This window comes from Sciurus vulgaris, assembly GCF_902686455.1.
Source record: "Sciurus vulgaris genome assembly, chromosome: 10".
Lineage (NCBI taxonomy): Eukaryota > Metazoa > Chordata > Mammalia > Rodentia > Sciuridae > Sciurus > Sciurus vulgaris.
In genome coordinates this window covers 139,290,375-139,316,563 of record NC_136470.1, presented here as the reverse complement: position 1 = coordinate 139,316,563, position 26,189 = coordinate 139,290,375, and the positions used below count along the sequence as shown (strand labels likewise).

Below are 26,189 nucleotides of genomic sequence, written 5' to 3'. Positions count from 1 at the left end.
GTCTTCCAGCTGCTCGACTGATCCAGAACATGGATGCCACCGCTGAGCCTTGTACAGACTTTTTCAAATACGCCTGTGGTGGCTGGTTGAAACGCAATGTCATTCCTGAGACCAGCTCCCGCTACAGCAATTTTGACATTTTAAGAGATGAGCTGGAAGTTGTTCTCAAAGGTGAGTGGCCGCTGTGCTGGTGCATCCAGAAATCGCTCTTCCAGTGTCTGTTTTTAAGATAAAGCTGTTAGCCATGACAGGGAGTGTCGCAAAACATCAAGGCTGGTAATTCCTCGGGGCTCCTGGGCCTTGGCTGAGCCACTGTGAGGCCTGCCCACACTGGGATGCAAGTGTGGCATCTCTTAGAGTTCTGCCTTCATGATAAAGCTTCTTTGGCCCTAGAAATGGTATCTTGATGCCATTTTACAGAAGAAACAATTTTAAAAATTGCCACCGAAACCCTTCCATAGCCTCTCTACTGTGCCCCCTGTTAAAGTTGCTGTGAGACATTACTAAGCTTTGTCTCCCCTAAAAAATTGAGAAAGTCCAGGCTACTCCCTACTATCCCTAGCTCTGTTCTCTCCTCTTCTGGAAGTTACTTTATAGGAAAATATTTTTGCTATTTTTTTAATATCCAAACAAGTAGAACAATTCACCTGATTCATTTGGGGCAGTCCAAGTACAGTCACACAAAGATCATTATTTTCCAGCCATCCAAAGGACTGTTCATATTAATTCTAAATTCCCCTGCATTATTATTGTTTTCTTTGAAAAAAAAAAAAAAAAACTTGCATCTCAGTTGGCTTATGGAACTAACCCCCAGTTCTGTGCTCGGGATGATGATCCAGGTGTTTGGTTTTTCCCATAGGGTTTTGGAATGGGGAGAGGGGACAGCGAGTTTTCTTACTAACCCAGTGTTAGCAACGTGGATTGAGGCTGCAAATGAGCAGGCATAGTGATGCATTTTATTCCATGCCTCATTTCAGAAGTCCTCCAAGAGCCCAAACCTGAAGATATATTAGCAGTGCAGAAAGCCAAAACATTGTACAGGTCCTGTATCAATGAATGTAAGTGCCCTTGCTTTTGATTTCATTGGGAGTCTGCATTTGTTGGTGCCAAAATACGCATAGACTTCTTATTGAATTCATTTTTGTTGTTTTCAAAAGCTGCTATTAATAGCAGAGGCGGGCAGCCTCTAATCAAACTGTTACCAGATATTTATGGGTGGCCCATAGCAACAGAAAACTGGGAACAAACCTACGGTAAGGCCATTTTCCTCCTTTCTTTAAACAAATAATTTCCATATGAAATCTATTATGATGTCATTAATGAACTGAAGCATCCAAAGATATATTTCACTTTTCATTGCTTTAGGTACATCTTGGGCAGCTGAGAAATCTATTGCACGGTTGAATTCTAAATATGGGAAAAAAGTCTTCATTAATTTTTTCGTTGGCACTGATGATAAGAACTCCACACACCACGTAATTCATGTAAGTTCGGAGAGCAGTTATCTTTAAATTGTAATAAAATGTCCAGGCCACCGTTGTTAGTGATATTTAGAAATACTGCATGTTTTCATTTTAATTGCTTATACATAGGGATCATGAATTTGCGCTCTTGTCTCTGACGGCTGCAGGTGGAAATTGGAAAGTATTTTTTTTTAATTCTCTTTTTCTAACGTTTACCTCTCACTTCTGCTACCCATTTTAAATACCTCTCCCTTCGTAAAATAAATGACAGAAGAGACCTCAGGCCCCTCCCATGCAAAGAGCCCCTGATTTCTTTGCATGTTTCCTGGAAAGAGCATGCTTTGGTTTACATACGCAATGCAGGTCTGGAAACCAAAAATTCCTCATTACTCTCAAAAACAATGTAGATCGTGAACACAACTGGAGTTTCACTGAAGAATATCTGTACTGTTTTCTCTAGTAAATGAAAGGCCATTCTTTTCAAATGTCTTCATTAGATTGTTAAAATGTATACCGTTCATGTAGGAGGAGATTCACGAATGTGTTTGCGGTGAGCTCTTATGTGGTCTCCTATAAAAGAACCTACGCCAAACATGACAAGTCACAAAAACCTGCTATGTCACTATTGCAAAAATCTTGACTGCCATGTCTGTTAAAGGAGGTCCCCACCTTTCTCCTGCAGAGGGTGCCTGGCCCGCTCCCCCTGTGGCACCCCCTCCTTGGACTCTCACACGCCAGCATCCTGCAGCTTCACCTCCAGGGTCAGGAGCGGGAAAGGAGCAGGGCCTTTCCTGTGCAGTGCCTCTGGCCCTTTCTGTAACACTCCTCTGGGTTGGGTTCCTCGTACTGGCCTCCCCGCCACTGGGCTCTCACGTGAGCCCATACGTGCTCTGGCTTTCCTGAGCACCCATCTCACCATGTGGAGCACAGGAATTGCGGGTGGGTGTGTCCAGTGTGCAAACCATCTCCTACTGAGGCCTTTACTCAGCTTCCGATCCTTACCCTCCTCAGCAGCCAGACAACTGTATTCCAGGTCCTTCGATAGGCACGCGCGTATTTTGTCAGTGGTTTCAGGTCTGTGGAGTGATATGTTTGCCTTGGTGTGTGTTTTTACAGTTTGACCAACCTCGACTCGGCCTCCCTTCGTTGGACTACTACGAATGCACTGGAATATACGAAGAGGTAAATGAAAGGAGGACACACAATCAAACACGAATCTCAGGACGCAAATCTCTGGCCTAACCCTACAGATAATGAAGGCGACTAGAACCAAATCTGAACCCCTCATGTTCTTTCCTCAGGACACTTAAAATCACACATGATAGTGAGACTACCTCTGACAGGACCAGGGGTGGATTGATGCAGTGAAAGGCACCCTTCTCCAACATTCTTGTTGTACTTTCAGAGGACTGTGCAGGCAGGAGCATGTCCTCCTGACTCACTCTGGTCAGCTGGCCTGTGGACATCAGATCCTACTGTCTGCCTGCTGGGCAGGCCGAGCGTGCTGGGGAGCTTCCTATCTGCCTCACAGCCCTGCCTCCCAGGGCTGCTGTCCTGGTCCTTGGTGACTGATGGCAGAAGCAGCAAGGGCCAAAACCAGGGATGTTGCATGGTACTGGACACCAGGAAAGGGGTTGGTCCTGCAGGCTTCCTCATAATTTTGCAATTCCAAAAGAAGTGAAGTTTGCCATTCGTGGTCATAGCGGGTCACAGTGTGGCGAAGTGATCGAAGTTGCTTCTTAGTTAAAACTATTAGCTAAATGTGTTTGCCTGTCAATTATTTTGCCTAATTATTTTTTTCACAGTACCCTATTTCATGTCATATTTTTTATGACATTACAATAACTAGGAGCAGTTCAGTTCATGACAAAAATATTCCAGATTTCAGATCACTTCATGACCCATACTTGATAAACATTTAAAAGTTAATTCAAAGAATGGTCATTTTTAAATTTCATGTTTGATATGACCAACATTCCTAGGTTAGCACAATCAGATGGTGGGAAACAAATGGATCACAAAATTCATTAAAATACATTCCAGGTAAACATGATACCTTAAGAAGTAGTACTAGTAGGAAATTGTGTCTTTTTGATTGGTGATGCAACAATGAAATGAAGCAAAAGATACACAGTGTATTATATCAGAGACCACAATTAATAGCACCAGAGTCCAGCAGTGTGGGAGATTTGAGTTGTCTGATTACTGGGTGGGCTGCAGCGATTGGCTCTTAGAGATGTCCAACTGTTTCCTGTTTCGGATTTGAAAGAGATTAAGGGATTTGGGCTCATTATACTGTGTTATCATAATCATCAACTGAGATGCTTTTCATATTTAGGATTGTGCTCTTATAAAAATCAACTTTTTCCAACCCTAAAACAGTTATTCTGTTTCCTATTTTTACATTTCTGATATCCAGGTACACCTGTCCGCCAAGGTGACAGAGTTTCTTTTTTTGTTTTTCAAAGAGGTGTTATTGAGACAATGGTGCATCTTATAGTTAGTGTCGTTCCATAGTCTAGATCAGTGCCACCTGGCAGTCTGGGGCTTGACCTGGTGTGGAGGCATTCTGATTAACCTGCAGGCTTGTTTTGTTTTACTTTTTACTTTTGGGTTAGTTGCCAATGGTTAACAAAGTTGGAGGATTTTACTTGATTGTACTCATTCCTTGACAAGTTAAAGTGGAAGAAGTGGAACCCTCGGCTTACATCTCAGGTGGCAGTGACAGGGCAGAGCCATCTGCCGAGGGTCCCTCCAGACAGAGCCCTTGTTCTCCAGTTGTGAACAATTGTCATCTAGATGCTCCTTGATGCATATGGACTTCGCGGTCCCTGGAGGCACTTAGATTTGCTTAATGATTGGGTCTTGGCTAAGCTGTGGTAATAAAGACTCAAAAATACAGTAGCGTAAGCAAAAAAGTTTACTTCCATCTTCTGCAGGCAGCCAGGGGAGGGGGTAAGGTCTGCACCAGGAGAAGGTCTGTGACCCAGCTTTCTTGGACAACATTACTTGCACTTGGCTCCTCCGGTGTTTCACATCCACCTGTTTGGTCAGAATTGGTTCACCAGGGCCTTGTGTACACTTCAGGCCACAGAAAAAAGAGAAAAGGAAAATGGCAGCAATTTCCTTTTATGTACGTGATGCAGAAGTTGCCTGCATTCCATTCTATAGTACATTGCTGTGTGGCTGCCTGGAAATACCATCTGGAGCTGAGTGGCCACACACGTGCTCTGTTAAGACTTGGTTGGATTTAACTCCCATTTTTTATGCTATTGTAAAAGGGACTGTTTTCTTAATTTCTTTTTCAGATACTTCATTTTTTGTGTATAGGAATGCTAATAGACTTTTATGTGTTGATTTTGTAACGGTTATTAGTTCTAAAAGTTTTTGGTTGAGTCTTCAGGGTTTTCTGTATGTGAGATTAACAGAGAGAGTTTCACCTCTTCCCTTCCTATGTGAATGCCATTTATTTTTCTTATCTAATTGCTTTGGTTAGGACTTCCAGGGCTATGTTCTATCCCAAGGGCAAAAGTGGGTATCCTTGTCTTGTTCTTGATTTTAGGTTTTTAGGTTTTTCACCATTGAGCATGATGTTAACTGTGGGCTTGATATATATGGCCTTGTCTGTACTGAAGTACATTCCTTCTATACTTATAATTTTAGAGGTTTGTTATGGATGAATATAGGTTGGATTTTTGTCAAATGCTTTTTCTGCATCTATTGAGGTGATCACTTTGGTTTTGCTCTTCATCTTAATATGGTATGGCATACTTATTGATTTATGTCTATGAATCATCCTTGCATCCCTGGGATAAACCCAGTTGATCATGGTGATTGGTCTTTTTAATATACTGTTGAATTTTCTTTGCTGTTATTTTATGGATCTATCAAAACTAAGATATTTCATTTTCTATTTCCTGAATGCCCTAAATTTTTAGATGGATCTTCCAGTAATAGAAATGTGAACTTGTGGATTTTTATCAGACATATAGATGATACTTGGCCATTTTCCCCCTAGAATTGGAGGGAAGTTGTAGAATCCAGAGTAGAAATAGAAGATAAAAAGAGACTAATTCACTCATGGCTCTTTGTTCCCTCTGTAAAGAGAAGGCTAAAATACTTGACCAGGACTAAAGTACTACCCAAGGCAACAAATATTTAAAAAGAACAGAAAAGTAGAAATCGCAATTCACATGTTCATCTTTCTGAATGGTCATCGCCGCCTTCACCAGTGTGAGTCCAACAGACCAGTTCGTAAAAAGGTCTACATGCAGTGTCTCAAACATGTTATAAGCCTAGAAGTTCTTGTATGAATCTCCAGGTTCTTCCTTATAACCCGATGAAAGCCCAAACAGTCCCCATGCTAGTCCAGGGTACATCTTCTCAGGTCCTGTGATCCTCCTTCCCTAGAGTCCTGCTTGGGTTCAGGCTGTTTCTTAAAGCTAAGGGATGCTATGTGGCTGTGCACTTGTGGTTCCTCTGTGAGGAGCTGGATGCTGCTCACATGCTGCTCAATCCAGGAAGTTCCCAAGACTTTTAGATAGAAAACAACATCTTTCCTGCTTGATGTTCCTGTATTCCCCTGACACACTTCCTGTGCAACACTTAAGTGTCCCCCAGTATCATGGCTAAGAATAGCATAGTTCCATGATTTCTCAGTTACTTCCCTCTCTATATTATATAGGTTTTCTTCCTAGGAAAAAAAGGCAAAAAATTTGTAAAAACTGGGTACTTCAAACAGAGTCTCTGGAAGTGAAACCCCTGGTCCACAGGTAGTTGGTCCACGAAGGCACCCAGATATCAGCCAATCATCCTGGTGGGCTTCCTCTTCCTCCCTGGCTCTTACTATCATTTTTTAGCAGCCATACTAAATTTCAAAGCATAGCAATCAAATGACGTTGCTCTCTTCTCTGGTAACTCTGACAAATGTCAATTTTTTTCCAGGGAGAAGAATCCCCACTTCTAAAGAGGCAATTTATAAATATCATTGCTTGGTCCAGTAAAATGGAGATAGTCATGATTAGAGTAACAATCTATGGTATCAGTATTAGTAAATATCAATAGTGGGCTATTTAAACCCTCGCAAGATTACTATTATATGGATTTTGCCCAATTGGTTTAAAACCAATGATCTCTTTGAAACTGTTTTTATAAGTGAGGATCACTGATTTACTCTCTTTTCAAAAACTGACTTAAGACTGACTCTGGCCTGTGTCCTAAAAACTAAATATTCTCTTAGTCACAAAAAAAAAAAAGAAAAATTCTATTCAATTTAAAAAATAACCTGGCCAGTGTACTGTTTAAATGTTGAAATATGTGTTACTACTTTCTCCCCAGATCATGGCGATAAAAATTCTTTGGCATTTTCCATATCCCAGCATCTTAAGAAGGAAAACGAAAACCTTATGGTAGAATCATGTCTTGTAAAAAAGGATTTAACTGTAGCCGTACGCTTGGGGGTCTGACGACTACTAGATAATTTCGGAAGCCAGGAAAGATAATCAAACTGCTAAGATGCAGGTTCCAATCAGTCTCAGGGGAGTGAAGAAAGGAGGAAAGTGTCCCAGACTTCTCATCCGAGAAGGTGGTAAGATCATAGCATCCAGCTTCCGGAGAAACTGTCCTCGTTCAGCAGGCCAGAAGCGTGGTCCAGACTTCTGGACCCCCAGAGTCCCATGGTCTTTAAACGCATTCGTGAAGATAAAGATATTGAAGTAGAGGCAACGAAGCACACGGGAGGAGTCCTGTTATTGTCTGCTCCCTCATTAACAACAAAGCATCTCATACAGTAAAGAAAATCTCAGTAGATTGATATTGGAAAATTCACATTACCATCTCCTTCGTAGTCAGTAGTGATTCCCTGCTGAAGGCAGATGGATTTGTATGCTTTGCAATACAGTTAATTCGAAGCACTGCGTGCTTATACTTTGGAATAGTTGGCCCCATGAGGTGTGAAGGCAACATACTCATTTACTCCCAAGCAAAACAAGAGTTCTGATTACCTTTTAATAGGTAAAGAATGGAGTTAGCAAGAAGATATATAAAATGATCTTTTCATTCCCGTTACCTTAGTGACTAGGTTTTTAATGCAGACTCACAGTGGAAAACGAGTTTACGCTATTGAGTAGCTGAGCAGCGAAGGAGAGGCTGGCCAGAGAGTCCCGAATCATTCCAGTGCATTCACAGAAAGGGCTCCGCTCCACAGGGATCTGTTCACGTAGATTTGGTAAAGATTGCAGAAAGGCAATATGTAAACTTCTGGACTTTCACATTGGTAATAGTATATTTTGCCTGACTTTTTTTTTTTTTCTTTTCTTTCTTTTTCTTTTTTTTTTTTTTTTTTTTTTTTTTTTTGGTACCAGGGATCAAATCCAGGGCTACTTAACCTCTGAGCCACATCTCCAGCCCTTTTTATATTTTATTTAGAGACAGAGTCTCTCTGAGTTGCTTGGGGTCTTGCTAAATTGCTGAGGCTGGCTTTGAACTCACTATCCTCCTGTCTCAGCCTCCTGAGCCACTGGAATCACAAGCATGTGCCACCATGTCCAGCTCATTTTGCTTAATTTTTCTTTGATATTTTCATCTCCCTATTAGTTTTAGGTCAATATTGAGGCACTGTTGTGTGCCTTTGTGCTCACAATCAGCGTGAGGATTCCTATTTCTTCATTGTTACTTACTTATGATTTAACTTTATTATACATACTTTTACAAATTACACACATGTATTATCATATTAATATGATGTGCACATTATAAAAACATCAAAAAGAAAATTTTATAAGGATGAGATAATTATGGGAATACTAATTTTAAGACAGTTTTCATTATATGTATTGATACCAAAACATTTTTTCTTCCTAAAATTATTATTAGAATTTTCAGCAAGAAACAGGGTTGGGTATTTTTAAAATTCCTTGAAGGTTTTTGTTTGACCCTTTATCATCTGGTTCTACGTCCACTCTGTTTCAATTCTTGGTTTCCTTCACACCATTTCTTCCACGGTGACAGGACATTTTGACCTCAGACCAAGTGTCTCTCTTGCAGCACCAACTTTGTCTGCTGACAACTTTCCATCTTTCGACCCTGGTTCTATTTCAAATGCCTTTGTAGTCTCTGTTAACTTCAGGGTTAAGAGTTCCTCTTGTGTAAAATTCCTTTAACTTGTTAGCAACTTCATAGTGACACTGCCCAATGACATTTTCTCCATTTATGAATTCAATATGCTCCCCACCCAGATTATCTGAACAAGGTTGGTGATGTGGCCATCTTTAATTTTCTTGGTAAAAACATAGCCAGCACCATTATCTGCCAGGGTGAGTCCAGGTGAATGCTCAGATTTATATATGCTTACTTCTGTTTTTCATCCTTTCACGTGGGCAAGTATGAACTCTTCAAGACCTAACTACCCTCCTAGGAGTTTGTTTAAAGTATGGTGTATGGCAGTTTCAGAGGTTCAGTCCATGGTCACTGACTCCATACTCCGAGCCCAGCTGGAGACAGAACACGGTGGCAGAGGGTATGGGTGGTGGAAAGCAACTTACTTCTGATTGAAGAGTAGAAATATAAAACCCTCTCAAAACTGAGAATGTGAAGCGCCTGATGACACCCCTGTTAAACTTTCTTCCGTTTGCCTGGCACCCCGTCTTGGTATATGGTAGACTTGGCCTCGCCCCAGGTTGCGGTATGCGTTCCTTGGTCAAGTTGCCTGCTTTACCTGAAGAAAAGCTGGTGTCAGGGACTTCAATTTTGAGTAGATTTTAAACAAGATGAGATCATACTTTATTTTAATTGCCAATGGCTCTAAATTACTGAGTACTTTCAAAGTGATACTCTATTACTCCGCTTTAAGCTCTAATTAAAAGACGATCGACCTCCTAAGAATCTGTGCGGGTCATTTCTTCTGGCCCTTAGGGTGGGATTTCTATTTTCCTGTGCTTTATCTGCTACCAAATATCAACACTGAATTGAAAGCCAGTTTTAACTGAAGAGTTATGATGAATATTTAGAAGGTTCTCTGGCAATTTGCTGTTTATTTCTTGCAGGCTTGTACAGCATATGTGGATTTTATGATTTCTGTGGCCAAATTGATTCGTCTGGAGGAAGGATTGCCTATTGACGAAAAGCAGATTTCTTCAGAAATGAATAAAGTTATGGAATTGGAGAAAGAAATTGCCAATGTAAAACACAATTTTTTCCTGATATACTGAATAATGTCAATCCTCTCTTTTCTTTTTTCTTTCCTCTAACATATTTAAGGGTAAAAGCGTAACTTTCTAATCAAATGATAAAAATGTTTACCATGTTGAGGGACCACTGACTTCTAGAAGACCTTTGGAGCTATAGGATCTTATAATAAACTGGGTTCCCAGTGTCCAAAAGACATTCTAAATTTGACAACTATAAATGAGATGCACTTAATTATTATAAGTGGTTACATCAAAATCCTACCATTCACTGTCAGACTGTTAGATGCCTTGAGGCTCCAATACATACAAAGGTACTTCAGTTTTCTTAAGAATTCTACTCTATTTTACTTTAAAATAGTCTCCATCCATTTTTTAAGAAGTATTATCCCCTGCACATGGTCCTGCTCAGTATGACACCACTGAGTTCAGACTGGCGCTCTATGGAGCAGCCAAGAAACCAAGAGCTGTGGTCTCCTCTGGCCCTAGACGCACCCTTGGAGTCTGAGTTGGCACTTTCTTCTCCACGGTCCTCTGATGGAGCCCTGCAGTCTCCAGCGAGTGAACTCTGGGTCCCCAGCATTCAGGTTACTCACTGAACCCTTGTCTAGGACCCACCACGGAGCTCTGTGGCGTTGCAAACAACAGTCCGTGCATCCCCAGGTCCCCACCAGCCACCGCTACCATCTGGCCTCGTCAGAATCTTAGTGAGGATCTTGGAGGGCAGTTTTAGTTTTCTTGGTGCTCCATGAAACCACACATCCCTGATCGGAGACAGACAGCCCAGAGCTGCGGCCAAAGGCCTAACGGTTCTACGGGTGACCTGTGGCTCTCTGCTGGGAGCAGAATTGCTAGGGGAAATGGTTTCCTGCTCTGGGATTTTACCACTTCTGCTTTCCCAGACCGTGTCCCCTTTTGACCAGCTTGGGCTCAGCAGTGGCAGTTCTCTGTCACCCCCAAATTCTCCGTGGCTGTATTTCTGCCCCACCTTGGATTCCGAGGTCGGCCTTGGTTTCCTGGTCATCGTGAGTCACCTGTGCGCCTCCAGCAGTGCTCAGCACCGTGTTGCCTGCAGGGGATGCTCAGAGACACGCGTTTTCCATGAATGAGTAAGAAGTTACCTAAGGGGACGTTGGAGCCATTGCCACTGAGAAATAGTTCCCAGTAAACCTTCACCTTTCGCCTCTTTTCACTTAAATTTACTGTTACTCACTTTGAACACTACTTGTGAGTTACAATCATCATTTTTTTCCTCCTTTTTTGGACTCAGTTAAAAAAAATAAATAAAAGTGCTGTTGAGTGTAGAGCAGGGGACAAGTTGGACCGGATGGGAAGGTGGCACCAGCGTGGCATGTGCCACCCTTCTCCCTGGCCTGCAGCCTGGCTCTGGGCCACAGGAGGACTTTTCTGTGCTACTTGCTGCAGCACTTTCTTTTTCCTGACTGCAACTCAACTAGGATAGTGAACCATAGGTTGGGGTGGGAGGCCGAGTATTGGAGAGAGAAACGGGAGATGTCATATCCAAGAAGCCATGATTTGAAACATCTGCAGAGACCACTGAGCTGCCCGTTAACCAGTCCACAGACATCGTTTATGTGACTCCGGCAGTTCTCAAAACAGTTTTGAAGACTTTTAAGCTTTATTTGTAGCCAGATCTCACTGTCTACATGTAAAAATCTCTTAAATTTCACTTATGTCATATGACAAAATAAATTACAAAACAAGTACAATACAGAAACCAAATCAAACTGTATTATACCTCTTATATTTCTTTTTCTGTCATATGTAGTTATATTTTCCTAAAGAATTCTGAGTTCTAAAACAATGATCAAAAATTATACCCATAGGCAACATCTAGACCTGAAGATCGAGTTGATCCCATGTTTCTTTATAACAAAATGACATTGGCCCAGATGCAGAAAAACTTTTCACTAGAGTTCAATGGGAAGGTAAGTAGCAAATTTTATGTGCCCTCTTCCTGAACCATTTCCTAACATTGAAACCTACCATATAAAACACTAAAACACTGCTTTTCAAAATTTTATTTCTTATTGATTGAAATAAGATTGTCAAGAATGAATTTAGAGGACACCAGCCATTTGAGCTTATGACAATACCTGAAGAAAAACTATTTGAAATTATAATTGTGTACTATTTTATGATACATATTTCTACTTAGAATGAATTTCAAAGGTAAATTCCTTTTAAGGCAGGTAGGCCATAATATCAGACACTGTCATAGAAGAGGGTTTGGAGAAGGTGAAGACCTCTCTGAGGGACCACTGTTTTCATTGGTCCTCAGATATCAGACAGTGACACAGGGAAGTCATAGGACTTTCCAGATTCCCATCCAGCCACCCATGGTGGTGTTCAGACAGTGACAGAGAAGACAGACATGAGAGGAGAATCCGTCTCGTCGACGGCTCCTGGACAGCCATTGGCTTCACGCTGCATAGCCTGCATCTACTAAGCTCTTCCTGGCTGTGCAGTGTTCCTGTGTATTAGGTGATGGACACAGAAGGGACCTAAAGCCATATCCACAGAAACTTGGGAACTCCCACAATAGGTGACAGAATTTCCTCGGGCACCAATTCTAATAAATGAGGACTTTTTAAAGGATGTAAGGTACTGAGTACAGCATTTTGTGCATAGAACTTTTAATATAATGTTTTTGGTGATATGTTTTGCGAAGCCACCCGTACAGCACAGCACCCTTACTTACTAAGTATGTGCATAGAGAAGGCTCCAAGATACTGATCATCTTAGGCACGCTCAACTCACCATTTAAAAAACGATAGGTTCCATCTCTTGGCAAGTCTGAACTTAGCTTCTGGAGCATGCCGACCACGTGTTCCAGGGCCTACAGCTTCAAACTCGCCCTTCTGTTGGGCTCCATAGCATCCCATTCCTCTCTCCAAGCCTGTTTTCATTTGCAGCAGGATCTCCACAGAGGTGTATTACTGTGTTGCAGGAACTGTTTATAAAATATCCACTTATTATGTTTTGATGAGCACATTATAGTGACATCTAATACAGGAGTTCATTTTGACATGACCAATCTGCATGGAATATAAAGACAAACACATTATAGACCTTTCTGTATTTGTATACACTGAAGTTTTAGTTTTAAAGCTAAGTTCTCTTTTTCTTCTTTTTTCTAATTGCTTGTTCTCTGAGCTTAGAAGCATTGTGTCTGCTCTTTAGTGGGTGGTGGAATTCCACTATGTAACTAATCATACTTCAGAACTAATTTCTATTCAAAAAAGCTGATTGAAACAACTTAGGAAACATCCCAAACAAATGACAGACTGGCCATTGTGATAAATACGTGGTGATGCAGCCGATGCCCCTCCACGTCTGACTGTCTGACCATAATGGCATCCAGATCCCAGAACAGAAATCCATAATCACTGAATGCTCTGTGCCTGCTTTTTTCCAGTCTTTCAGCTGGTCAAATTTCACAAATGAAATCATGTCAACTGTGAATATTAATATTCCAAATGAGGAAGAAGTGGTTGTTTATGCTCCAGAATATTTAACCAAACTTAAGCCCATTCTTACCAAATATTCTGCCCGGTAAGTATGTCAGGGTGCCACACTCTCAAAGTCTGCATTTCATATCACTCTGTAGAAGCTCTGCAGCCTCATCTTTTCTGTTGCTGGGTGGTGGGTTTTTTTATACAGAGATCTTCAAAATTATATGTCCTGGAGGTTCATAATGGATCTTGTAAGCAGCCTCAACCGAACCTACAAGGAGTCCAGAAATGCTTTCCGCAAGGTGAAGAAAAAATCTCTCTTTTCTTAAGACTTAAAGCATAAAGAGCTATTGGTTTTGAAGGCTTGCTGTGTCTACTGCTAGAATGTAGTGATCACTGCCAAGAGACAAGATGCCAAATCTTGGTGATCATATTTAGGATGCAATGGCTAGGAAGAGGTTTGTCTTCCTGGGCTTTGCCAGGCTATGATGTCTCCTATGACACTGGTCACATGACCCTGAAAGGTGTTATCCATGGTTATATGAACAGTTTAGGAAGGAGTACGGCCTCTGTGCCAGTTGTGGTTGTGTTAGTAGCCATCACAGGGTGCCCTCTCGAGTAACTTATTTCCAGGTGCTCACACACACTGGACATTAACTCAGGTGGACTTCCTTGATGTGGACAATCCAGTGATACTGCACCTATCCGGAACTAGAGCCTGGAAGCTTTCCTTAGGCTGTACCTGCGTTATGCAGAGGACCATCATTTTAGTTCTGTTGTCAGGGGAACAGGCAGTAGGGACTGAGGAAGGAGAAATTCTAGCAGATGTACTGGTTGGTGCCTAAAAACAATAAAACTCTGAAAGTCCTAGTTTTAACCCTTTGAAAAATGATGTAGGCACATATATGAAATTAAAGAATACAAAAATGGTATTGTGCTGGATTTCCCTTACTTAGGTTAAACCCCTTAGTGATACTTAAATTTGTACACACACAGATTTTGTTAAGTACTAGAAGCTCAGAAAAACCATTAAGCAGCAGGAATGTGTTTTCTTGGGTGTAAGATCTCCCCCGGTACATCTTTTGAACTTTTCTTCCCCTTTATGTTTATGCAGTGGGTACAGTGTCGTATTTATTCTCCATAAAGCTTTCTAGAAGGATATTAACTAATAATAGCCAAAAGTTCTACTGGGACATGCCTCTGGAAATACACCTTGTTCTCAGATCACTTTACGTGAACACCTAGTGGGATGGCACTTGATGGTGGGCTGGGGACGCCAGCCTGGTAGGCAGTGAGAACTATGGCCAGAACTCACCTGGGGCGTGGAGAGTCATGTGCAGCCTGTGCCCTTGGCTCCTGGTCAGGACCGTTTTCTTTTTCTCTCTTCTAGGCCCTTTATGGCACAACAGTAGAAACCGCCACCTGGAGGCGCTGCGCGAACTATGTCAACGGGAACCTGGAAGGTGTGGTGGGTCGGCTGTATGTGGAGGCGGCGTTCGCAGGGGAGAGCAAGCATGTGGTAAGGGGCTCAGGATGGTGATCGCCGGCCTTCCCCTCAGTCAGCCTGCACACCGTGGCAGTCACCTCTGTCCCGAGCGCAGCCGGACTTTCACTAACTGGCCAAGAAGCTCTGACCCCCACTGTGCCACAACTTCCTAAGGAATCTCACCCTCCGGCCCCAGGAGCCTGGTTCTCTTCCTGCTGCTGACACTGTCCAGTTCAAAACCAGCTGTCCAGTGTGTTTGGTGCACCTGGCCACAGGTTCTACCCACAGTCATTTGTCAGCTCTGCCAGGACAAAGTGGGCCAAGAACTAGGGCCTTCTTACATGCATAGAAAGTAAACCGGAGTGTGTTTGAAGTAAAGAACTCCATCCCTCTTTCGCTGGACTGAAGGCAGTGAACTTAACACTGTGCTAGGAAAATTTGTCAAAATGCTGCTTCATGCTAAACTAAACCACTCAAGGCAGTGACAGCTAACGTTTTGTTAGCTCTAATAATGATAGTGGGAACCATTACATTCAGAAGATGATTTTTTTAAATTAATGTACATATTAATACCTATTTAATCAGGAATGATGATAGCAGCAATATTGCTGTAAAATATAACAATCTCACATATCCATCTGTCTGCATCACAGTTTGTCTATAAATGTGCATTTTTTGATGTTATCAAGTTATATAAAGAAAGCACTTGGCTCTGTTTTTTTAACTTGTGTTGTGGGAGCTGGGGCCAGAACTCAGCGTAGAGCACCTGCTTAGCCTGTTCATGGCTCAAGGTTTGATTCCCAGCATTACAAAAAAAAAAAAAAAAACAACAATAAAAATCATGTTACAAAGAATGAATTCATGGCCTAAATTTGACTTCTGTTCTTTCAATCTGAGGTTGAGGATTTAATCGCACAGATCCGGGAAGTGTTTATTCACACTTTAGATGACCTCACTTGGATGGATGCTGAAACGAAAAAGAGAGCTGAAGAAAAGGTAAGGATCAAGCAGAGCTAGCAAAGAAAGCATCCTCTGTAGGCAAAGGCGGGCCTAGGAGCGGGCGGGAAAGGGCGGAATCGCAGAGTGCCTGAGGAAACCGCAGCTCCCTCAGGACGGACACGTCCAGGAACAGCGCCTCGGTGGGGACATTTGTCCTGTGATTTGCATCTTTTATCTCTGCAGCCAATGACAGCTATGCATTTTTAGTTTAAAACTTTAAACTTTAAAGGAACCCTCATTTCCCTTTCCTTTAAGGGGACTTTGGGAAAGTAAGAGGAAAATCCTGTCTGAGCAAATAAAGAATAAAAGATAATATTTCAGTAGCTCATATTTTTATCCTTCTATGAAACATGGCCCGAAATGTCTCTACCAATGGCTCAAAATGTCCCCTTAATGTTCCACTTAAACTTTTAAAGCACACCCTATTTAGCTGTTTGCATGAACTACACAGGAAATAATATTAAGCTTCCCTTCAAGAAAATGTCATGTGTACATTATTCACCTGTCCTACCATCTGCAATTAAAGGCATCTGGAAGAAGCCTTTTTATAATTATTCCTATTTACCCTTCAGTTGTAGCTCTTACTGGACATTTTAATATCTTCCATAAGAATAAGTCATGAGATTCCTAAGGAAATTCTAGACTTGGGTTTACTCTGATCATTTGTTTTTGTCATTATAAAATCTAGTGGGGGTAGGTCCTGTGAGAACCGACTTGCCTTCTGAGCAGCATCCACATGCCTGACTGTGCCCCTGTAGTTAGAGTAACAGAAAGAGCAGACATTCCCTGCGACTCCAGTATTGCAGTCCATAATAAACATACTGCAATCCACCTCTCTTTCAAAATTAAGTCACATGGAAGTAGTATTCATTTTCAGCTCTCCCATGAGTCCTGGGTGGGGTAAGCCCATAATTTAGGCCCACAGTATAGCTATCTTTCTATCACTGATCCCTCAGATGTGCTGGTTCTCTGATGACTTGGCTGTCTATGACGTGTTTCTGTTTGAAGTAACCAGTTGGATTGTTCTAGATCGGCAAAACCAAAATGGCGTCACAAAACACTGGACTACCAATTGTCCCACCAGAGGCCAGTGGTTCAAAGACTTTAGGAAATGCTCCCACGGAAAGCTTCCTCTGTTCTACCCAAGGCTAGGGTGTGTGCTCTTAGTGTGAGTCGATGGCACCATACTAAAATATGTGTGTATTATTTCACTGTCTTTGCTACTTGTGATAAACTCTATGGGGGCAGGGAATTTTGTCCAGGATTCTAGCCTCAGCCCTTTACAAAGTACTTGGTTCTTGGTGGGCACATGAACATATGTGGAATGATATAAATCACAAATCCATCCTCTTCTTAGATACTTAAAATAACCTAAGCGCTAAACCTTTTAGAACATAACCTGGTTTTCATTCTCAGAAGTCCTGAAATAAGGAAAACTGCTTACTGTCTTCCCTCACGTATTTACCCAAAGGTCCTTAACAGTAAGTCTTGTTATGTAGTACCTTTTACTTTCTGTGGAATGTGGCCCTTGAGAACACTTGGGGAAATGTCTATGAGGAAATAACGTAGTATCAGGAGGGGCTGATCTGCACGAGTCATACTGGAGACACCTACAAGAAAATGGGCGTGGCCTCAGTGACTGCTGGGGCTCATTCCCGGCCTGCGTCCTGGGGGAATCCTGGGCTTATGCAACAGATTGTAACAGAACACTCATTCGATGACCAACCAAAAAACTCAAAGGGTACAGGCTTTCGTCTCATGAAAAATTTTAACCTAATTAGACTATTTAAGAGCAATGGGGTGATAGGATCAAAGTCGAATGTCCGTGACAAACAAAAGAAATTTTAAAAAAAATAGAAATAGCAAGTAGTTAACAAGCAATGATAATGACTTAATCAAAATGAGTAAAATATTTTTAAAGTGACAAAAATTAAATAAAGCTCCTATGGTACATATGAGCCGGGATGATGGGAAAACTCTGTTTTCCACCTGTTTAGTTACTATCACTCATTTACCTTGGGCAGACAGGCTCACTGACTTTGGAGAACAAAGGAGAACATAAAAACTCCAGGAACCAATATTCAGGAAGAGTATTAGCACTGTAGCCACAAAGCCCTGATCTGTTTTTCTCAGCCAAACAATGAAGTGGAAATGATAATATTATCTTGCAAGAATGGAAGCTCTAAATATTACTCCTCTAAAATTGAAAAGTTTTTCTGAGAAGAAGGTTCATTAGAACTGCAATACATGCAGAGCAATGTATTTCTGTCAGTTCCATTTGAGGTTTCCTTGGGAAAGCTGTGACCTGTAATTTCAAGATGAATTTCAAACCTGATTTTTGTTTATTTTTTAACCCAGGGAAGGAGCCCTTACAAAGAACTCTGGCCCAGCGTTATCAGATACTCTTTTTGCAAATAGTATGGATCGAGCTATTCAATGGCTTGTCATGGGCAAATTGTGACGTTTGTATCTGAAAGTTGCATAATCACCCTGACTTTCAGTATTATGTCCTTCGTAGGCCTTGGCAATTAAAGAAAGGATCGGCTACCCCGAAGACATTTCAAATGATAACAAATTGAATAATGAATACCTCGAGGTAAGTCTCTGCAGTGACCCTGGCTAGTGACATCTGGGGCTGGTGGCAATGTCATTTCTGGCTAGGGTATGCCAGAAATCGTGTGAAATAGCCTAAAACCGTAGGTCTTACTACATAAAGCCTTTCACACGGGCGCCAGGCTATGTTTGTTTTAGCTTTTCGTTTCTTGAGCTTGGACCCGCTTGGTTTTTGTTACTTTGGTCTGCACGTGTTCCATTTGAAGCATAGTAAAGAAACTCTTTGGAGAACCTGGGTGGGGGACATCAGGGTGTGGAGGACAGGCCTCAGCACATCTTATCTAGGCCTCAACGGTCATAGCCTCAGGTTCCTTGGGCTTTCTAACTGTTCCCCCACTAGGTAAACCACATCACACCTCCTCTGTTGAAAAAAAACCAAAGTAAATCAAATACTTGAGAACCAGAAACCACGTCATTCTCCCCTGGTAACAGTAGGTGGAAGAGAAGAGAGTTGCTCAGGGTCACCTCAGCGGCCCACCTGAAGCGCCACCCTCACTGCTTGGCATTCAGGTGTCAGACCTGAACCTTCCAGGGTTCAGGATGACAGTGACTCCTGGTCACTGTGCACGTCTAGCATGGAGGTTTGCAGACTGAAAAGCTCTCTCCTCCTTTCCTTTGGCAAAAAAGCTTGACTTTCTCTTAAACGAGCTGTCTTGCAAGTGCCAGGCCCCGTGACGCAGGGCGGTGGCAAATGTGGTGATTGAGCGTGGACCCCACGCCAAGCTCCCTGAGTATCACCCGGTTCCACCACGTTTTTAAAATTTATTGTTTATTTTAATTATTGGTTCTTTACAAATATACGCAGAGATGAAGTTCACTGTGCTGTGTTCATATGCGTACTTAGCATAATTGGGTGGATTTCATTCTGCAGTTCCCAACCTCCCCCTCCCCCACCTCCTTCCTGCACTCCACTGACCTGCCTTCTGTTTCCATGGGGTTCCCCACCCCTGCCGTTTCTTTAAACTCCTTGTTCCTCTCTAACTTCTGCATAGGAGAGAACACATTCAACCTTTGGCTTTCCTACTCTGGCTTATTTCCCTTAGCATGATGGTCTCCAGTTTCATCCATTTACTTGCAAATGCCGTAATTTCATTCTTCTTTATGGCTGAGTAAAATTCCATTGTGCATTTTTACCACATTTTCTTTATCTGTTCATCTATGGATGGGCACCTGGGCTTGTTCCATAACTTGGCTATCACACATTGCACTGCTATAAACATTGATGTGCCTGTATCACTGTAGTATGTTATTTTTAGATTTTTTTTTTCTTTTTAGATAAAGGAGTGGGATATCTGGGTCATATGGTGGTTCCATTCCTAGTCTTTTGAGGAACCTCCATACTGCTTTCCAGGGTGGTTGTACTAATTTGCAGTTCCACCGACAGTCCACTACTGATTTGGATTTGGGCAAGTGACTAAACTGTCTGGCCATGGCAGCCTCCAGTTCAGAGGATTACCATGAGTTTGAAGGAGTATAATATGTATTTAAAGTACTGAACACTTTGCTAGGCACACATTCGGTGCTAAATAAGAAGGTGCTCTTATCCTCATCAACAAGGCTTGTCTGACCCTGTTTCACTCGATTAGTTACAAAAGAAGAAGCTGTAGCTGTGACCCATGCAGAACAGCACTGACTTGTCACAGAGCAACCCGCTCATTGGAAATAACCGTCCTTTGCTAAGTTTCGATGCTGTTTCTTAACATTATTAACTGATGGAATTTAAGAAAATGTGTCTTCTAGTGAAACTTCTACAGATACTGGCTTTGATATTTCTCCCAAATTCTTTGATTTGTTGTAGCTGAACTACAAAGAAGATGAATACTTTGAGAACATAATTCAAAGTTTGAAATTCACCCAAAGCAAGCAGCTGAAGAAGCTCCGGCAAAAGGTGGACAGGGACGAGTACGTACTCCGGTTTCTCTCGTGTTCAGCGTGGGGCCCTCCTCCCCTTCCTATGCCAGGCGCTTAGAACGCGTGAGGGTACAGTGTCCTCCTTCACTGAGGGGCCCCCAAGGCAGTGTAGAGGAATTCCAAGTGGGTCCGGATCTCACCAAGTGTGAGCTTCCTTCACAGGGGTGGCCTTCCATCCGCATCCCTTCAACACCTTTGCCTGCCCCACAGCCTGTCCTGGACGGGCTTCTCAGGAACACTTTAGCTTAGGTAGAGCAGAGCTCCTGCAAGCCTCCTTCTAGAATGCTCTTCTGCTGGCAACTCACCTTTTTCTACCAGTCAGGCTGCCCACAACTCCAGCCCCTTCCAGGATTGGTTCATGTAGCACCTTTTTAAACCCTGAGGTTGTCACACAGTAAGTACCAGAGGTAGATCTCACAAGGGGCTTCAGCTGCTCCTAGTGAGGTCCGCATACGAGCAGTGCTTCTGTCTCCACTTAATGGATGCCTCTAACCTGTTTATCAGCGTACATGCTGTGCACCTGAATCCCCAGAGCTCCTCATGTGGCCCCTTTCTGTCCAGGCTCCCGGGCCCTGGACAGAGGGCCTGTTCCTTCCTGGCACCTAGAACTTCTCAGCACCTGACATATACGAGGTCCTCAGTCTGAATCACCAACGGGTGAGCAAGGGAAGCCTAAGACTCCAACTCGAGGCGTGGGTTACTAGCCCAGGGACATGCCGGAGGGCGTGGGTCCCTGCACGCGCTCCTTTGCCCTCTCGTGTGTCCGTCGCTTTTCCTCCATCCGTGCATTCTGCTAATATTCTGGAATACTCAGTACCGTTGTCCCTGGGCCCTGGGAGATTCCAAGGGGAACCACAGCAGAAGGCAGACGTGATGAAATCAGCACTACCATAAGGAGAGCGTGTGCCCAGAAAGGTCCCCAGCGCCTGGCACTGCTTGATGCAGGCCTGTCACGTTCCCCGTAAACCCGTCCGTGCAGGCGTACAGAGCTGGCACTGCCACGTAGGTGTGTTTCAGTCCCTGCGGGACTGAGGTGCCCTGAGAGACAGGCTGCCTCTTGCTGACTTCTGGGTTTGTGTTGGAGCAAATGTCGAGTCATCTGGTGCTCAAAAACAAGGCTGCCAGGGTCAGAGCATGCATAGATCCCAGGAAGGAAGACAGGAGGGTGGACAGGCAGAACGGTGGCCTGATGGAGTCTTCACTCCTGGGTCCAGAACCCTCAAACAGTGATTAGAAAGAACATGCTGGGTAAGTTGATCCTTGAGAAGTTTCGCAGAAGCCTGAATATTTACTGTTTACTTAAAAATACATATCTTAGATTTAATAGTTGTTAGCACTGTAAAGTGTCTACAGACAGATATCGGTAAAGTCTTTCTGCTAAATACCTGCACCCCTAAGTTCGAGATTTTTTTCATGATTTTTAAAAGTCGTTGAATTTCTGCTTGGCCTTTTCTTTTGAAGTCAGTAAGGTCGCCCTCGATTCTGTAGTCACCTGTGAAGCCGTTCACACTGCCTCCTTCCCTGGCGCTTCATCTGCAATTCATTTTCTCTGGGCCCTTCGCTCCGTGAGACAGATCGGCAAAGCCAGAGCTGAGCCCAGTATTTTAATGAGTGTTGGTTTGGTGGCACGTGTGCTTCCGTATTCGCTCTTGGGGTCCTTTTCAGGAGGTGTTGCTGATCCCTTCTCGGGTCTTCTCTACCTTCCGTGCCAGGCTTTTCTCCTTTTCCGTCTCTGCCTGGTACACTGAATACAGAAGTTCAAGACCGCAGCTGCTCGCTGGAATCATCTGGAGAACGTGACAAGAAACCCACACTTCCTGCTCGGCCACCCTATGGATGTGAGGGCCCGGGTCTGCTCTGCGGCTGGGACCCAGGTCTGAGACTCTTCAGTACCACCCTCCCCAGAGCAGGACGCTGTTTCTTTCTGTGTCATTCTTGTTGATATTTAATTTTATGGGCTTTTTCACAAGACGATGGGTTTAATTTGACAAGCTAGATTTGAAATTTAGTTTTCTCTTCCAAAATAATCAGAAATACTCTGACAGGGAGTGTGGCGTGGCTCAGACTGGGCCTCTGGATGTAGTGCAGGTGCTCCTTATCCTACTGTGGCTTCCAGCCAGGTGTCACAGGGGACAGGGGACCTCTCGTCTCACCATTGCCTGTGTCACTTTCTGGAGCAAGACATTTCTCATCACGTCCCAGAGTCATTTTGATTTTTTCTCAGTGTTTGTCACCATCACCGCATCTTTGGTTCCTTCTCACCTGCTGTCCAGAGAAGTTTCGAAGGCATAGATGGAGGTGTGCTCCTTCCCGATGACCTTTCACTGCATCCCTGTCGCTGGCTTGTGCTGAGGGGACACTTGCACAGGAGGGCCCGAGGCCCTGTACCACCCATGCCCCCTCCAGAGCCCTTCAGAGCCCCCTCCGCCCAGCTGCCCAGGGCTCCAGCCACATGGACTCTGAGCCACCCCTCTGGCCTCCCGCTTCTGGTCTCTGTCCTGGACCCGCCCCCACTGCCCTCCTTGCTAGCAGAAGCCCCACCGTACTCCCCCTCCCCTGCCAGCCTCCAGGGCCCCCTCGCGTGCAGCCGAGTACACCTTGCCCAGCTTAGTCCAGGCACCCACAGATTCTGCTGCCTCAGAGACTAACCTGTTGGAAGAAGAGGCCGTGCAGTTATGTCATCAGAGAGGGACCCTGGTGAGCTTGGCACACGTTCACCAACTGCATGAAGGGTAACAGCCATTGGTGAGGACGCTGCGGGGCCACCTGAGCTGCCCTCCTCTCCCTCTGAGCTCTGCACCGCCATGGCTGGTGAAGGGACAGCACCCCTTGGCTGCTCTCTGGTCAGCAAATTCAGAACAACTGAAGCCCTCAGGAAGCCTACCTGTGATTCTCCCAGGTGAACTCTCTGGCAGAAAGGCTCCCTTTGCCCGTGCAAGTGGCTGGCACCGCAGCAGACGGGGACTTAAAGTGTTAAAGTCAGTACAGTTTGCGAGCGCCCAGTGCATGTTCCTCAAGTTATGTCAAGCATGTCTTCTGGGGAGCCGTGCCAGTAGTAAGAATCTCAAACACACCATGTTGTCGAGAGAAAGGTGCTGAGCTGGGAGCATCACATCCTCTGGCAAGAATCGCTTGGTAATACATCTAACATTATTTACTCTAGTAACAGGATTGTCACTTAGAACAAAAATAGGCCTCTAAAAGAACATGCTCAGGACAAAACAAAGGATCCACCTCTTGTTCTTAGACTTGTTTGCCGTATTGTTAAGTCTCTCAGGGCAGAGCTTCACCGATACCCTGGTGGCAGGTGGCCCCAGTCTTTATGAATCATGACCGTGAGCCCAGGAGTCACCGTCCATGAACTACAAAGACTTATGACTTCATCGCTGCCTCTCTCCTGCTGTTATGTCTCAAAATAAAACTCAGGAACTTGGCAGCAGGTACTGTGGTCAAAGCCCTGTGCCACCAGAGCAGAGGACAGAGCCGGAGAGGAGCTGCCCACCGCGCGGGAGCCTGCAGCCCCTGGAGGAGGCTGAGGAGGGAGCACTAGCCCCAGGGAGGACGGCCGGCTGGCCTGGCAGGGTTTTTAAGAGCACAGTGAGACCTGCACGCTCCAGGGAAGTTCTCGCTGGAAGTGGATGTCAGACTTAAGTCAATATGGAGGGGAACAAAGGAGGCCCGCAAAACAGAACAGAAGTGGCTGTCTCTGCGCTGGCTTCGGGGTCTGGGCTAGTGGGATCCAGCCAGCCCTGAGGCACAGGCTGGCCGCCCCCGGGCGTTGGCTCTTCCTGAAAAGCCCCCAGCAGAAGTGCAAGCAGAGGGACGCCAGGGCTCAGCCACTGCACTGGGTCACCCGTGCTCTCTGTGTCCCCAGTGGGCCAGTGACTACTGGTGGCCTTTTGCAGGCCGCATGGTGTCCTTATTTACAGAACAAGCGGCCTGCCCTGGACGGAGGCATGCTCCTCAGCAGAAAGCCCGAGATGAGCCTCAAGCTGGACTTGAACCCACTCCCATGGCCGCGTCCACCTGGCTGGCTCACACTTGCCCTGCAGAGGTCCAGCCTGTAAGCCAGTAGTCTCTGCAGCTTGTTGGGGGCTGTAAGAAAAACATTGTTTATCAGCAAAAACATTTTTTAATTAGCGCCCGAGAAGGCTTCTTGTTTGTTTTCAGAGGAGGAGAGGACGTGGGGAGGGAAGCCGAGTGGTTTCAAGGCTGAAGTTTTAGACAGAGTTTATTTTTAAATACACACTTCGTCCTCGAGCAGCCCGACCAGAAGGTCTTCAAACCCCCTTGTAAGTGGGAGGACTCTGCAGAGGAATTCTGGTCCTTTTCTCAGGCCGTCCCTTGGGAGGACTGTGCTCAGGCTGCGGCTTCCGGCTGCCACCGCGCTGGGCCGTCTGCAGAGCAGCAGAGCCTCCCAGGTCAGTACACGGAGGACCCCTGACAGGCCAAGGCCCAAACATTGGCTGGTGCCTGCCGAGTCCCAGTGCCCTTCTGGCCCTAGGGATCCCGTTCCCCAAACCTGGAATGTCCTTCCAGTCACCCTTTGAGTTACCATCGAATGAGCTAGACAGACAATAGCCTGATGTCACGTTAGGTAAGTGCTAAGGGCTATGAGGGATGGAAGAGTTTTAATTCTTTCCTAGAAGTCCCCAGGATCACTTTAAATCAGGAGAAAAAGTGGCACAAAGAAAATCCTGACAGAAATGACCCACCCACCCAGGCGGCTCCAGCATTGGGCACGTCTCTGAACTTGGCCTACCACTTACCTACCACGCTCCCAGAGGCCCACGCATGCCCTGCAGAGGAAGTTGTCATCGGCTCAGAGGGTCATGCCTAGTTGCCAAGCTTGGACCCACACACAAATGGCTGATGATAGGAAGAAAAGCCACCTTTCTCACAAGAGCGGACTCTGGTGTCAGCACCAGAGTGAGCGTCCTGGCCTGAGGCCCTGGGAGGGGCAGAGTGCTGAAGCTGTGCCCTCTGCCTGGGCAGCTGTGGGACCAGCCCAGCGACGTTCTTTGGTTCTACTGGGCTTCAGCCTTTGAGCTGAAAGTCGCCTCTGGGGCTTGGGTGGTGCTCAGTGGTTAGAGCATTTGCCGAGCGTGCTCAGGGGTCTCGGTTCAGGCCCAGTGCACACAGAAAAAAGTTGCATCAATGGAGCAGCAGAAAGCACATGCTGGGGAGTCAGCGTGGGCTGCGGGCCGGCGGGCAGGCCTGAGTGGGATTCCTGCCTTGCACTTTGCCAAATGACTGCAGCTGGCCTGTGGCCTGGGTCTTTTTCTCTGGAAATAGGGGTGAGTGGCGCTGAGTTTGCCTCTCGTGGCACTTGTGCTGTTGTGCGGCTTGTGCAGCTGGGGTGCTGTTGTCAGGATCTGTCACGGTGGGACTTCTAGAACGCCTTTGGGTGAGGTGGTGGCCAGCGTTGTCCGCTGGCCAGGGTGCGGGGGGTCGGAGGTGTGAAACAGTGGTGAGACAGGATCGGCTTCATGTGTCGCGAGGTCGATGAGAAAAGTGGCATCATGGTCAGAATACGATTTTGTGTGCGTTGTAGGCAAACAGACTGGACGGGAAGATGAGCAGGTTTACATATTCTTTTCCCAGTTCTGTCTCTTAGTTTCTGTGCGTATTTGGGGAGAGTTTAGTAACCACTCTGTGCCTGTTTCTACTCCTGCAAGTGACAGGTGGCGTCTGTGCATGAGGATGATTCGCAAGATGGATGAAAGCAGGTAGAAACATTGCAGTCTGATGAGAGGGTATTGGTGAACATGAAGGAGTCACATCTCAGGAAGTAAAAATCAGGTTTCTTCCCGAGTTTCCACTCGGCAGCCCACCCCCACCGCCACTCTCACGCGCTCCCGGGCGAGAACCGCACCAACGGGCGCCCTGCCAGGCGACCCCACTGGGCGGAGGTCTGGAGGCCCTGCTGGTGAGCAATGCTGTCCCCTGCTGTGCCCAAGGTCACCATTCGATGTCCTCTTCCACGCTGTGCTACCTGCATAGTCCAGGTTGTCCGCACTTCCTGAGGGAAAGCTTCTCCACTTATGGAGATGCGTCC

At 44.9% G+C, this 26,189-nt stretch overlaps 1 protein-coding gene across 1 annotated transcript; it reads left to right on the top strand.

Annotated features, from left to right (window-relative positions):
• LOC306637736 (neprilysin-like) lies at window positions 1–20,204 on the top strand. Its single transcript, XM_079100513.1, has 13 exons — window positions 1–171; window positions 978–1,058; window positions 1,158–1,253; window positions 1,366–1,484; window positions 2,580–2,645; window positions 9,506–9,640; window positions 11,494–11,595; window positions 13,086–13,222; window positions 13,331–13,424; window positions 14,513–14,641; window positions 15,506–15,604; window positions 18,126–18,203; window positions 20,019–20,204. The coding sequence occupies exons 1-13, from the start codon at window positions 30–32 to the stop codon at window positions 20,187–20,189; spliced, it is 1,449 nt and encodes a 482-aa protein (XP_078956639.1). The 5' UTR covers window positions 1–29; the 3' UTR covers window positions 20,190–20,204.
• The last annotated feature ends 5,985 nt before the right edge of the window (window positions 20,205–26,189 follow it).